We start from the raw sequence: 15,866 nt of genomic DNA, 5'->3' as shown, positions 1-15,866 counted from the left end.
CGGCCTCGATAATAGCCATGATAGCCCACTGGTTAAGAAACTCGACCTCTGCATCGAGGGGTCCGACGTTCAAATCTCAGGCACCTCTGATTTTTCAAAGTTATGTGCGTATTTAAAATCAATTTTAACTTTTTTTTTTTATAATATAGGAGTAGCAAACGAGCATGCAGTCCACCTGATGGTAAGTGACTCCTGCCGCCCATGGACTTTGTAATCAACCCTATGTAGGATTAGATATTCCTACCTGAGGTCGGCCACAGATGCGCCACTACCCCTGAGGACTAAGCTGGAACGCCTTGGAAAGGCATGTCTCCCTTACCACACCCTTCAAACCAGAACACAGCAGCGCTTAACACTGATGTTATGAGGTAGAAATAGGTGGGGCAATGCCTCCCGAGTCGAACCATAAAGGTAGAACCCTTTCAACCACCATAACCACCACCAAATAGGTACATACGTATGTTAGAGTCTATTTAATTTAACTGCGAACATTTGCACAGCAGCAGCACATTTGCTATTCGATGGAACTCATGAATATAGAATATTCAAGCGGACTGACAGTTAGACGCGGACTATACTGGTATTGGCTATCGATACACTCGACACTATTTATAGTTTAAACGTAGTAGAACCCTCTGTGGTTCGACTCCGGCGGTACCACCGCCACACCTAATTCTGCCTATTAATAGCAGCGTTAAGCGCTGCAGTGTTCCGCTTTGAAGGATATGGTAAGGTTGATGTACTTTTCCGAGGCATTCTAATTTAGTCCTCCGGGGTACCGGCGCACCTATGACATCTATACCATAGGTGGAAATCCGGTCTTAAGTTAATTGCAGATGTCCATGAGTAGCAGTAGCTACTTAATGTCAGGCAGTCTGCATACTCTTCTGCTACTTCTATATTATGTATAAAAGAAAGTGCAGCAAGTGTGATCATTGACAAGGCAAACTGTGGGAACTTTTGTGAATTCTACTACCAGTCTTAGAGTATTCGTGCAATCAGAGCGAACGTTCGCTCCGAACGGCCTTTTCGGCCGAATTGCCGGCGTCAGTCGCACATAACATGAAATATGTTATCACTCAACGGACTATGCGAGAATCCCGTCGCACGCGCCTTTGGTGCAGTTTATATTTTTCAATACAACGCGCCATGTTTTTGCGGGCGCCTTATTAATATTCACATTCGACTAGAGTATGGATTCACAACCACGACATGTATTTCTGCCTTATAATTTAATTTAAATTGAATAGGCTTGCCTTTATACTTAGTTGGAGAATGTATACAGAGAAACGCGAGGCATTCTAACTAGCCTTCAGTGGCAATAATATCTGGAGTTAATTACAGTTGTTCCCTAACGACAGAACAGTGGCCACTTAACATCAAGAAGATCGCATATTTATTACGTTATTACTATAATTCTGAATAATATTGGTAGGTAAGTTGTGAAGGACGAAAGTTATATCGATAAAAACGTTTATCTAGCGATTTTATACCGATAACATCAACATGTTGTTACATTTTGTCGATTAATTCGATATAGTTTTTTAATTTTTCCTAATTTTTCTATTACAGGGGCGGCCGAACACTCAACATTTAATAGACAAACTGAATGTTGCTCAGGCTCATTTAGATCGAATGGATTAAAATATTCCGTAGTTAATTTATTATTACTAAGTTGTTAAATTTATAATTAAGTTCCGATATCACTTAAGTTGAAGCATTATCTAATTATTTGGCATCTTTGACATTTTAAAATTATTATTGTAATGAAAGGAGACAATTTGGAATTTAATTATGAATTAATATACAAATGAATTTGATATGTATGGTTTTATTTCGCTAAATCATTATAGTATGTCTCATTGTAAAGTTTTGTAAAAAAAAAAGAAACCATAAAATAATTTCAAGAAATTATGCATTAACGAACGGCAGTGATTTTTACTAATATAGACTTAACATTTTTACTTAATAATACAGTACTATAAACGTAAAATGCCTAGAAAGATGTGATTTTAATTATATGGACTACATTCTGGTAACAAGTTTCGTAATTTTGTAATCATGTGCAAGTAAATGTAAAAGCAATATGTACATCGGAAACACTATAATTTCTATTTTTGTAAATAAATTTATTATTCTTAACATGTTATTTCATTCATATAAAATAATAAGTTTATATAACATAGTATAAACATTAAATAGTAATCCTAAAGTTATAAAATTGGAATCTCTAAGAATTGGATTTGTTTTCTACATTAAAATACCTTAAATACATCAGTTCCAACGATTAAGATGTTAGAGAAAATAGGTTTTCAGGTTTCAGAAGTATAATCTTCAACTGTTATATTGAGATTGTCTTCTAACTATATCTCCGTGAAATACAATATTGCATTGGTCGTCTTCTACACAATGTACATGTACACTAAGGGCGTACACTAAAACTGGCGTGTGTACGGAGCGGGCGTTTGCCCCGGAATACCTGGGTTCCTCCACGTGCTTTCGCAGCGTGGTATACAGTAACGGCTCTTAACTGATTTGGTGAAACAGTATACAGACGGGCGCTACCCGCCGCGCGTCTAAAACCCGTTGTAATGGCGCGTGCAAATTAGCGCTCCTCATCTCTTTTTTCAAAACGGCAAGCATGTAACATATACACCAACTCCAGTTATAGATGACACCTCGAGGAGCTCTTACAAAATAGGACAATATAATTTACATGTGATGTTATAAGATTCTACATATTCTAAAAATATACTATGTTCTTTTTATTGCTGCAAACTGTGTTAAATCGCTACTTTTAAGTGCCAGTCAGCTCTAAAACATATTTTGTGACTGTTAAGTATAAATTAAGGGGAATCATCAAAAGGATTCGTGTTTATTGGATGCCCGTGGTGATCATCATCAGGATAAGTATAAATGCTTGAATGCCCTCCACTAATAGTTGGTAGGCCTACTGTGTTCAATGGGGATACTATGACGTTGCTGTATTTATTCGGATCTTTTCCCGTTGAATTTTTTCTTATGATAGTTGAGTACGTCGGTACTGCCTTTGTAGGCACGTCTTTAATTCTTGATGCGGCTCTGTACGTTCCGAATTCATCAGGGGGTGGAGGCAAGGAGAAACCGTCGGATGTTTGGGTAATTTCTGACGTTTCATCGCTGATCTCTTTCGCGGCTTTATGACGCATTTTTCTCGGCATCGTGTAAAATGTATTCATCTGAAATATAAATACATAATACAAAGATTGTAGAAATAAAAATCTCATTTGGATTTGTTGTATGCCAATGTTTAAGTCAATTTGATGATAACTAAGTTAGCAAATCTTACGTTTAAAGGTAATCTTTAGACCAAAATAGAATTCCTACCTTGCTAAACAGAAAATATCTTACCGGTTTTGCCACACTGTAGTTAGTTTCGGGGGGTAGATGCATAACCAAATGGTCACATAACACGTCCATCTCTCTCTTTCTGTTAATGTTTTGGAGCGAGTGCACTCTACAGCTGGCGCTGTGACGTGGTATCTCGTTATATTTGCCCGTATCGTGGTCAACATTGTCGTTCATGTATCGAGCTGAATGGAATGAACTCGTTCTTCTTACGTCATAGTTCTTAGATGGATACTTGGACATAGCTCGCCGGAAGGAGTCCGTTCGTCGAATGTTACATTCGCTGCCGTCGTCGCTGCCATGAAATGTTTCACAATTCGATTCTGAAATTGCAATAACATACATACATGGTATTTTTACGTACGAAGTTTTTAGCTTTCATAAAATTGTGCGACACAAATATTCTGTATATTTGGATTCATAAACATTTGTCTCGCATTACGGACATGCCTATGATACAATGGCAACTGACAAACCCCACTGTTCAACCTTGATGTTGATCACGAAATAAGCTAAATAGTCTTCATTATAATATGCGTAGACGCGTCTCTTTTGCTGATCCATATAAAAAATTCATCAGTCGTGAAAAAAAGAATAATCAAGATTTTCACTTCATTGATTAGGGTTCTCTTTCTAAAAAAGGCCCTTGGGCGTAAACTTCTACTGTTGCTAGGGACGCAAAATTCAAATCTAGCCAGGATTCAGCGACCTTACTCCACTGACCTTCCGTGTTGTACGCGCAGAGCGGCGGGTCGGCGCGGTCGTGCGGCAGGTCGGCGCGCGCGGCCCGCTCGTGCGCGCACAGCACCAGCCCGCACGCCGCCAGCGCCAGCAGCAGCACGCCGCCGCACAGCGCCAGCGCTAGCGTCGTTATGTTCGCCACTGCGCTGATCGGCTCCTCTACGCCTGACGAAACATCGATAGCCTCTTAAAGCAAGCCTTTTGAAGGCGGTAGAACCCTTTGTAGTTCGACTCCGGCGCCACCGCCACACCTATTTCTAGCTAATAACAGCAGTGTTAAGCGCTGCTGCGTCCCATTTTGAAGGATGTGGTAAGGGAGACATGCTTTGCCGAAGCTTAGTCCTCAGGGGTGGCGGAACATCTGTGGCCGACCTCAAGTAGGAATATTTAATCCCATCTAGGGTTGATTACAGATGTCCATGGGCGGCAGTAGCCACTTACCATCAAGTGAACTGCATACTCGTCTGCTACTCCTATATTATAAAAAAGCAGTGTTTTAGCCTAGCTGTTGGAACTTGGTATCTCAGTCGGAGTTTCCGTAGTTTGAATCCCAAGCCTTTAATTTTTCTAAGTTATATACGTATTTGAATTTAATTATCACTTGCTTAAAGCAAAGATAAAAGAAAAAATCGTGAGAAATTTCACACGTGAGAGTCAATTTCCCAAAGGTTTAGTTTTATTACAAAAGTAGAAAAGCAAGTAGCACCTGTAGTCGACCTCAGATTGGAGGAAAGGTACTACTACACCTAAAGTCAAACACAGATGTGTCGCTACTTCTTGTGATTTATGATAAAACTCCCCGTATAAGTGTCTTCTTCTAGCCAGACTACAAATCCAACAGTAAATATTTAAGTATAAAAAGTTAAGTTATAATACTAAAACATGTTAATTATCGTAAGTAGACCATTTTAGATTATTTTACCCACTTTCAGTTTCATCGACTATGCTCTCCATTTCAATTTCCACTGGCTTGCTATCTCCTTTATCATTAAAAGCCACGAGAACAAACTTGTAACTCTCTTCTTTTGGTTCAGGAATTATGAATTTTGGTTCTTGGTTGATGATGGATACCAGCTGATCTTCGGAATCTAGGGCTTGTACGATGAATTTGAATTTCTGTAAAAATATATATTATTTGAATTATGAATTCTATTAGAGATATAATTAGAGAGGGAAATAGGTAGAACATTCCTTATAGTCGCCTTGGAGGAGCATTGAATTTTAGAAGCCGTACACTGCTTTTTATGAGGGAAAGGCTAAAATATATTTCAAAAATGATTCAATACAAAAAATTGCTTTCATTTTTTAAATTAAAATGTATGTATTCAATGTAATTAGTGAAATTTTTCAGTCCATAAAAGTGCCGTCCGAGGGGTATTAATCCCTTCGTCTCTGCGAGCAGGGCCTTAAAACAAGGTTCGTTCCTTTCAGGGGATATTCTGGTCGACCTAAAAGCCCCACATTACCTACTTTGATAACGACAATTGCTTAAGAAATCATCCATGGCTGGTACCATTTTCACAATGTTAGCATACCTGTTGCAAGCCGCCATCGTGCCCCTCCTCGCACGTGACGGTGATGTCCCGCTCGCTCTTGGCGGCGCGGCAGGCGGCGGGCGGCTGCGGCGCCGTCTCGTCCGTCACGAGGAACGAGCACTTGGTGTGCGGCAACGTCGTGGTCGCCACGTCGTTGTACCCCCAGCAGTATATTAACGCTGTTAACGGGATAATCCAAAGTTATCATCAATTTCCTCAATGTTGAGCACTGTTATGTGCTTTAAAGTGGGTGACGCCGTAGAAGGAAGGGGCTAAGGGTATAACACCGTTATTCAAATGGGAGAAATTTCGATCTTTGGTAGGCGAACAATTGTATGGATGTTTGTATAAATAACAGGTGTAGGCCACATAAGTTTTCATATACAGTAACATATCTGTGACCGACCTGAAGTGACTGGAGTAGAACTCTAATCCTATCGGGGACTGATTATAGATTGCTATAGCTATTGCCACCAACGATCAGATTGGCTGCAACGTCATTTGCTGCTTTTAAATTATAAAAAAAATGTAACACTTACTATACGCAGTGCCATTGGGGCGTTCGTACAACAACGTGGACACATCCGTCTCCGTGGTGTTCGTGTAGTTGGTCCGCAGCCTGCTGGCATTGGTTTCGCTTATGAACATCCAGCGGTAGGACGACGGCTCCGGATTGGCTTTCACCTTACACGTCAAGTTGACGGACTCCCTTTCGCCGATCCCGTACTCCACAGTGCTCTCGTCTTCGCAATAAGCTGGGTCTGTAAAGGTAAATATAATATGCTTTTTATTTTATAATTTGTCAATTAACGCGTAAGTTATTTTTGGAACAAATACTTCAAACAGGTTTTCAGGTCATTGTACTTCTATAAGATGGTATTGAAATAGCGAAGATTTGATGAATATTCAAATTTCGTCAAGTAACAGAGTCTATCGGAAGAACGTTGAGAGCGACCTTCGTAAGTATAATTTTTAGCAAGTAAGTGGAGGTGGTAGGACCTTTCGTATATATTTCTTATTCGTAATACGAGTATTAAGTACTACTTCTAATTCTGGTTTGACGTTGAGGGTGTTGTAAGTTGTTCCGAATTAGTAGGTACTCAAAAGCAACATCGCACTTGTGGTCGATCTCAGGGAAGACTAGTCTTATCTGCTGCAAATTATTGAAGCATAGGCGACAATAGCCACTTAACACCAACTACATTCTCTTTAGTCACTTCTATATAACAAAAAATATGAAAGAAATATGAAATTAAATGAAATATTATTTATTTTGTATAGTTCTACGGTGGCACTATTGTCAGTGTAAAAATTGTCAGTTACAATATGTTTCTTAAACTACTACCGGATCGGAACGTAGAAATATTTATATGATTCAGAAACTTACAAGTGACGTCCACTATAATGGGTTCGCTGTAAGTAGTTCCCTGTTCGTTGGTGGCGGCGCACACGTACTCCCCGCCGTCCCCCTCGCCCACCTCGGCCAGAGTCAGCGTCGACTGGATGGTTGCTTCTTCGCTGTCAGCAGTCTCCGTTACCATACCGTCCTGAATTAAAGATATACATATTTTGATTCTTAGCGGTATGCACTTAAATTATTTTGGAGCTTGCGAAATAAACCCTTCATAGGTCAGTTCCGAAAAAAAAACATAAATATTTCTTATGTGTTGGCGGGCATTATCATAAGGTAGAGAAAGTTAGTTGAGGAGCTGCTAAAACTTAATCCTGTGGCCGATCTGAGGTAAGATTCAAATACTATCTGAGGATATGGATTGGCCATGAACAGCATCAGTTGCCACTTGGTGGACTGCCTGTTCGTTTGCTACTTGTATAAAAGATATCTAATAAATTAAAACTTACCTCATGGAACCACGTTATCTGGTAAACTGAAGGGTTTGCTTGGTAATAACAGTTCAGTGATACATTTGAACCTTTTACTACTGACAGGGTATCATTTAACAAGTCCTCTTTAACCACTATCTGCAGTATTGGTGGATCTGAAAATGTAAAACTTATTTTTAGGTATTTTTCATAGGTAAGTAAAATTATCGATTTTAAAAGTAATGCATTTCAAAGTATATAATTATAAAAGTCTTTCAGTGTTTTCTGTGTAACGTTGGTTTCATTGTTCGTTTGTAGTTACGTTGCCGAGACCTAATTGTTTGTGACAGGAAAAAGTCAGCCTTATAATAAAAATACGTACTCGTGAAAAAATCCCTAATTTGTAAATTTGACGCCCTCTAATTGTGACGTATGGAGGCGTAAGATTAGTTTGAAAGGCTTTTTAGTGTACACGTTATATGGGTATAGTCCGCGTCAAACTTCTAGTCCGCTCTGAAGTTGTTGCGAGCAGGTGTAGTCATACAGTTTGCTATGGCGACGCGATTCATTTCTATACTCAGAGCGAACTAGCAGTTTTACGCGGACTATACATATCATAAAATACCCTAAATACCCCATCATAAAATACCTCCACGTCCACCCCTAGTCCTTTACTTCTCTATCTAATTATTACTCTCGAGGCTAAGTTTACAGAAATTTATTTCGCATAAAGACATTACAGCTTCACTTAAAAAGTGATAAAAAGATCTACAATTATTATTGGGTACGACATACACCCTTCTCATTATGAGAGGAGACCGGTGCCCAGCAGTGGAACAGTAATGGGTTGTTGACGTACACAGTACGCAGAGCGGCAGGCTGGCGGCGCACACGTACTGCGCGGCGTCGCGGCGGTGCGCCGGCGCGCAGCACGTCACGCGCGCCTCGTCGTACTCCGGCACCACCGCCAGCCGGATCTCGCTCACTATCAGCCGCTGGGATGGCTCCTTCTGATAGATTTAATATTCAGTGTTCTGTTATTATGTACTAATAATTAGTAGAGATAGCCTAGTGGTTTCAAAATTTTATCAAAAACCTTAAGAACTTCTTTAAACAACCTCAGGCATGTAAATTATACGATATTTTCCTTCACTATTAAAAGAAATTAATTAAAACATTAGAGTTGCCTGCCTGGGATTTGAACCTCGGACCCCCGATAGATTGGCCGAATTCTCTATTTAGCTAAGTCGGTCGGCTTATTAAGGTAAAGTCACTTAAAACATTATCCATCCTAAATCCTGTCTATTTCATTTGTGAAATTATAGGTCATTGTGTGTTAAACCATCGATTATTACCGTTAAATGGGAATGGAGTAAAGAAAAACATCGTACGGTAACGTTCTAGTCCAAAACGCGGCCCTCGAACACCTTGTCCGCCCTCTCCCCGACACTCTTATTAACCCGAGCTCTGGTAGTACAACACGAGGTGATGATCACTACACAGATACGTACAGTAACGTTCTGGTCCACGTTGGCGAGCTGCGAGTCGTTGAGCCGCCACACGACGGGCGGCAGCGGACGCGCGCCCAGCACGCGGCACTGCAGCGCGAGCGACTCCCCCGCCGACACGCGCCCCTCGAACACCTTGTCCGCCCTCTCCCCCGACACCCTTATTGATACTAGCTCTGGTGGTACTGCAACAAAATAACCTCTATAATACTTATTATAAGTAATATTTGATCAGTGGTCGAAATTTGATCGTAATTATTATTGAAAAGAGCATAACGTGAATTTGGATGTCCAACTTTTTTCTTGATAACACTAAAGATCGTCAATAGCACTTGCAATAATACATTTTTTATATTAAAATAATAATTAAATATCATAAGATGTTGCACACAGTGACAAACGTAGTTTTGGTCCTATAGCAGATTGTTATTGATCGCATCAATAACCCGAATTCCTTAAGGATGTAGAATATAGATCTCTAACTATGCTCTGTTTTTTTATAAACTTTAAGCTGCTACTCACAGTACATGTCTATGATGATATCTATCGAAAGTGGAAGAGTCTTCTCATTGTTCTTGGAGAAACAAGTGAGCACTCTCCCATGGTCTTCTCGTCGGAGCGGCCCGTACGTCAGGTCGCCTCGTACGCGCTGTTCGGATAGTATCGTGGTGGTGTTTTTCAGTAAGTGTGACTGTGTCCACCAAGATAGCGAAGGTTGGGGCTTGCCTGTAAATGTCCAATAAGTTTATTTATGTTGGAAGATGTGTCCAGTACAAATGAAAAGTTGCCATCACCGCTCTTGTACACCAGATATCTAAATAAGAGAATAATGCTGAAGTTTTTTCTTTGCTTCCCTTTAGAGGTGAGTCGCCTGATTTGACTTAAACTTAGATTATCGGGTGACTAAAATATGAGATAAACATGTCAATCCTCAGATGTGGCAACACATTTGTGATCGACTTCACTTAGAACCTCAGCTCTACAGGATGTTAGTGACACATTTCCATGGACAGCATTAATAAAAACATCAGATGGTCTTTTTTTATAATATAAGAGTAGCAGACGAGCATGCAGTCCACCTGATGGTAAGTAGCTACTGCCACCCATGGACATCTGTAATCAACCAAAGATAGGATTAGATATCCCTACCTGAGGTCGGCCACAGATGCGCTGCTACTCCTGAGGACTAAGCTGGAACGCCTCGGAAAAGTCTGTCTCCCTTACCAGACCCTTCAAACCGGAACACAGCAGCGCCTAACACTGCTGTTATTAGGCTGAAATAGGTGTGGCGGAGGTGCCGCCAGAGTTGAACCATAAAAGGTTCTACCACCTTCAAAATCTGTCTGCATGCCTAACTACTTTAATATTACAAGAAAAATAATCAGTAGAATCCTTACCCCCAAAAACGACACAGAACAAATGTATGACGTCACCAACGAAGTAAGGTCCAATGTTCCTGCTGGTGTTGTTGGAGTCGGCACTGGCGCTCATCACACGGGTGCCGTTCTCGTGGATAACCCAAAGACGTTGAGGTGGCTCTGCAACATACTTTTTACAGTTAATTTGCTAAACTAAATATCGCTGTTGGACTCAATAATAATAACTAATGAGCCACTTTAATACAGTTCTTAGGGCTTCTAAAATTGGCAAACTAAGTATAGATATGTAACCCTTTAGAAATTCATACGAACTTACTTGTGCTTAACTAAATTGGGATATAGCCACTACGTTGATAGCTTTTCGTTTTTTAAGGTACTATATTTTTTTTTTTATATTATAGGAGTAGCAGACGAGCATGCAGTCCACCTGATGGTAAGTGGCTTCTGCCGCCCATGGACATGTGTAATCAACCCCAGATAGGATTAGATATTCCTACCTGAGGTCAGCCACAGATGCGCTGGTACCCCTGAGGACTAAGCTGGAGCGCCTCGCAAAAGTCTGGCTCCCTTACCACGCCCTTCAAACCGGAACACAGCAGCGTTAGGCGCTGCTGTGTTTCGGTTATTAGGTAGAAATAGCACTGCTGTTATTAGGTAGAAATAGGTGTGGCGGTGGTGCCGTCGGAGTCGAACCACAAAGGATTCTACCACCTTCGAAATGTGAGGTATGTGCATTTTAATTAGACACTGTAGCCCATGGATATCTGTTAACCAACCCGAAATACAATGCATTATGCCTATAGTCGCTACAACAGACGTGGCGGTGTGCCTATACATGAGCATCAGGCATTTTAGCACGTTTAAAATTCGCTCCAACTCCTAAAATAGAACAATGTAAAGGCACTTGTCAGAAATTATATGTATAACATGACGTACCTCATATTTACGTCGTATAATTAGTAGTAAATGGAGTGAATTGTTCCGGTGTAGTCAGCATCCTCATTAAGCGCGCCAATTAATCGAAACCGTGCTATTTCGACAGATAGGTAAATATCCAACGTTCAGTTTTTGCGGGTTATGCTTTTGTTGAATTTACGAACTACAGCGCGGTGGTATTTGGAAGCTTTATTTATAAACATGACGGGCTAAATCTCAATGAAAACAATAAAAGACTTCCTATAATAATGATTTAGGAGTGAAGTTGTATTTTACCCAATGAAAAGAACATTTGGAGAACTTAGGTGATGATAAATATGTAATAAAGTATGTAATGTATGTACACTTAGCTAATTTCAGTGTTGATAAATGATTGTCTCAAAGTATCACCAATCATCTGGTTAAGTAACTACTCCATCTTGTAAGTTCCTTATTAAGAAGTCTTAGTAATTGGCCTTAAAACAACCTTTACGAGATGTATATAAAATTCAATGTATAGACTATAGATATATATCACAAGTGAACTGGTTGAAGACTTGTATATACTTAAAAATCGTACCAATAACAACAAGTTCTATGTACGTCTTGAGTGAAGGACTATCAGCGAAATCCGCGAGGCAATGGTAGAGCCCAGCATCCGCAGCGCGCACGGAGAGGATCTGCAGCCTGTCCAGACCCTCGCTCTCTGAAGACACCCGCCGGTAGCGGTCACCACCGGACATCACGATCTTAGGCTCGCCACGCAGGTCGCCACTGCTGGTGCAAACATTAAATATGAGCGAAATACACCATGTTGGAAAAAATGTGTTTTGATTTTTTTTTTATTATGTTTGCTTTAAAATTTACTTTTTAAAACAACTTTTCAATCCCTATTATACCCCCTCGAGGGTGAAATTTCTGAAATTCCTTTTTTAGCGCTCACTTACAGTATATAAAGAACCTAAGTGCAAAATTTCAGGATTCTAGGTTCACCGGTTTGGGCTGTGCGTTGATTTCTAGCACAATTAGTACCTACCCTTACGGGTTTTATGGAAATAATACTGAATTACTTGTTTATCCATCAATGATAAGCTAGACTAGACATTTTAGCGCCTAAGTTGTTTATTTACGGGAACCTAAGTCTTTAATAATATCTTTGTTCCAAAAATAGATTACCTAGAGTAACTACCTAGGATGTAAAATATGAGCGCATGAATCATAGACGTAGCTATACTAGTTGTTAACAGCGGAAGTCTATTACGGCGTTAATGAATTTGAACCGTACACACAAGTTAAATAATTTATATTCCTAATAGATTGCCCTAGCATATCTAAGAGCTAAACATCTAAATAATTCTTATTAGCATTTAGCATTCAAAAATACAAATGAGTACCGTTCATGTATTCATTATGATGAACGCATCGACGAAACATTAATTTCTTTAAGCTGAAGTACATAGTGAAGGTACTTAGATCGTAGACAATTAATCTATGCCTGGGCTATGGTATAAACATAATGTGAAATTAAAGATTATCTCACTATTCGTTTGCAGATGTGATTATTACGACTTGATGTCTCTTATTTGACCGCAATGACACTGAAGATAAGTGCGGAAAAGTTTAAATTTCCATCAGCTTTGTCTTGAATATAAATATAAATCATAAGTAAATAAGGTACCCAAAGTGGTGTGTGCAAGTGCAATTTTCATGTAAGTACATAGCTTCTTCATTAAAGGTAGATTGCGGGCAGAATATTACATCCTTGATTATGATAGCGTCCTAAAGTCACCTGTAGAATGCGGTCGACGACCCGTTCCGGTACCAGGCGAGTATGTTGAGCTTATCATCTTCAGTTTCTGCCGTCACGTTGCAGGGCAGCTCCGCGATGTGGCCTACCACTGCTTCCACTGGAACAACTTTGGGAATCAATCAAGCTAATTTTTAAATACGTTCATATTTAGGCCGCTGACTACAGACAAGGTATGTACCAGAGTTGTTGCTGATGCAGGTTTTATACTAGATCAACAGATGCTGATGCTAATGCTGATTTTTTTCAAATTAATATCAGCTGACGCTGATGCTGATATTTAAAAATACTAAATATAAATATATTTTATACTGAGGTATTTGTACGTCCCTTACGAGAATAGTCTTTTTTAACCAACTTCACAAAATGAGGCGGTTTCTCAATTCTACCGTATATATGTTTTAGATATTTCCAAAGTAGTTTCATTATAAGAAAATAAGGGTCTGATGATGGCAGACCAGAGAAATCGAGGGAAACTTTCAAAAATCGTAAGGGCGACTAGTGCATTTGTAAGATTTTTAGTATGTCATCACTAAATAAGGTGAAAAAAAAATTAAAAAATACAATCGACTTCCATGTCACTACAAAGCAAAATTCAACTGAAACAAATTTTAGCTCAGCTCATATCTCCGAAGCCGGCGCTCATATTGAACACGCTGTTTACGTCGTTATCCAACGAAATATATTTAGCACCGACTTCATAACCAAACCAACATCCACTTCAGCTACCCTCCACTCTGCAGTGACACAGAAGTCGACATTTATTTGTTTTTTTTTTACAAAAACTACACTGTGTCGTATCTTTGTTCAATAACGAAATATTTGGTCATATTGCATATTTCACTGGATGTGGCATTATGAATTGAATACATAAACACATACATAAACTTTGCTGATTTTTGTTATGTCTGTGTGAAAGTTACTGTATGTATTAAATATTGTATGTTTCCCAAATAAAAATAAAATAAAATAAAATAAAATAAAATAAAATTATTCTGTTATTGATTGATTGAACTATGATCGAAAGTTATTGATGTCTGACCAAATTACGTTGTCAATACAATCGAATGATTGTTTCATGACAACTTGTGTTTATAAACTTCTGTGATTGGCTAAAACTCCACGTGATTTAAGCTCGGTCCCGCCTTCAACGAACACGTTACAATTTCAATATCAGCATTAAATATCAGCATCTTTTGTTGCAGATGCGGATGCTGATGCTGATATTTAAAAGAAAGCTGATAATCAGCGGATGCTGATGCTGATGCTGATATTCGCAACAACCTCAGTATGTACTTACTTATTTATAACCATCGTAATCATTTTTTAGATTACATATAATGTTAAAACATCGCACAAACGTACGACATGCTGTGCCTTTTCTAGTCTATTGTTACTATTTTCTTGTATTATTTAAGTTCATCTAGTTTTTCAACTTATAACAATAAGGTATGAACCTGTTATTGCAACATGACTATTGACATATTTAACTTGTACCTAGCTACGTTTGCCCTAGCGAATTAATCAATTACGGGCAGTTCCCTGCTTACCTATTTAGGGCCCGATATGACCTTCACCTTGTTATACTTTATCGAGTTTTATCTCTCTTTTATGAATAAGTCTGCGTTTAATGACTTTTATATGGGATAACATATTTTCAAAATTTCACGTGTCAACAAACCTACGGTAAAGTGTTCTACTACCTTTGACTTTTTTGCAAAGAAAGTTTCTTCATGAAGAAGATTCTCCAGGTCAAAAATGTATATTTAATAAATTTTAAACCGACATGACATTAAGGAATATCCGCAGTCAGGAACTCAATATATTTAACACCGCAAATTACTAACGGAAACGCTGTCCTGCACACTATAGGTATCGTATTCATTGATGAAAGGACCTCCTTAGATTATTCCATTTCACCACACAGTGAGTGTATTCAGTATAAGTGAAATTAAGAAAATAAAGGAGCTTCGAGCAAATAATTGTCGATTTTAAAACATTGTACTTACCTATGTACATAATTATAAAACAAAGGTTTTATATTATAATCCGTTTTATGTACTAATCGCGAAAGAATTAAGTACATCCATATATCATATTATTAATCTATGAGTATATCATTGAATTTATTTTGTTTTTATTTAGTTTTTATAAAGAGTATTTTTAATTGTAACCGTCTTTTTTAGTACGAAAGTAGAGATCTCGGGCTCTACGTATTTGTAGAGCTCATATCAAAAGTATTGTCTAAATAGATAGATTGAAATTCTTTTGACTTTTTCTTGAATTTTAACAAGTAAGTTTGGTCGAAGAATTTTCTTAAATATAATACAAATATGGAAGAAGTTATACATTGAAATATACAACTATTTTGAATCAAAATAATATACGTAAAATATCTCTACCGCTCACGCAGCATTTAATTAGTTAAACTACCGCCAGATTTGATTAGAGAAGTCTTTAAACATAGGTAAATTAGGAATAAATATTTTTAGGAATGTTTACTTACCAGTTTCAACTTCAAGCGCGTCCAAACCTTTAAGTACGAATACCGTCACAATATATAAAACGTAACTACACATATTTAACACTATTTATGGAAAACTGACTATAATGTGTATAATTTCAAGAGTGCACATTATCGGCAGTCAAAAATGTCGCGATTCGGCGCGAGCATGGCCCGAGTGGGCGAGCAACGGACACGCGTTTCAATTGGCACGTTTGGTTGCAATAAGCGGCTAAGCGGTGTCGTCGGTCCAGGGAGCACGGGACTCCA

At 38.8% G+C, this 15,866-nt stretch overlaps 2 protein-coding genes across 6 annotated transcripts in view; one reads left to right on the top strand and one right to left on the bottom strand.

Annotated features, from left to right (window-relative positions):
* The window catches only part of Nup154 (nuclear pore complex protein Nup154), a 20,141-nt gene extending 17,999 nt beyond the window's left edge, over positions 1–2,142 (top strand). Inside the window, exon 24 of the mRNA XM_073087856.1 lies at positions 1,573–2,142. Coding sequence (XP_072943957.1) covers positions 1,573–1,644 — 72 coding nt within the window. The 3' untranslated portion in view covers positions 1,645–2,142. The remainder of the gene's footprint in view (positions 1–1,572) is intronic.
* LOC140753319 (uncharacterized) lies at positions 1,880–15,866 on the bottom strand. 5 transcript variants are annotated; one of them, XM_073087842.1, is made up of 15 exons: positions 15,600–15,866; positions 13,076–13,202; positions 11,867–12,063; positions 10,390–10,530; positions 9,515–9,718; positions 8,996–9,177; positions 8,344–8,494; positions 7,524–7,660; positions 7,051–7,210; positions 6,203–6,424; positions 5,664–5,842; positions 5,055–5,244; positions 4,111–4,293; positions 3,391–3,710; positions 1,880–3,218 (listed from the first exon to the last, which is right to left on the bottom strand). In XM_073087842.1, exons 1-15 carry the CDS (start codon positions 15,670–15,672, stop codon positions 2,847–2,849), a joined length of 2,838 nt encoding a protein of 945 aa, XP_072943943.1. In that variant the 5' UTR covers positions 15,673–15,866; the 3' UTR covers positions 1,880–2,846. The 5 variants fall into 5 exon arrangements, with proteins under 5 accessions (XP_072943943.1, XP_072943944.1, XP_072943946.1 ...); XM_073087843.1 differs by having other exon boundaries at positions 11,867–12,060; XM_073087845.1 differs by having other exon boundaries at positions 13,076–13,193.

The sequence above is a fragment of the Epargyreus clarus genome, unplaced genomic scaffold (assembly GCF_041222505.1).
Source record: "Epargyreus clarus isolate Ecla_fem2 unplaced genomic scaffold, WU_Ecla_fem_2.2 ptg000026l, whole genome shotgun sequence".
In the NCBI taxonomy this organism is placed as follows: Eukaryota; Metazoa; Arthropoda; class Insecta; order Lepidoptera; family Hesperiidae; genus Epargyreus; species Epargyreus clarus.
This window is presented reverse-complemented; position numbering and strand designations above follow the sequence as displayed.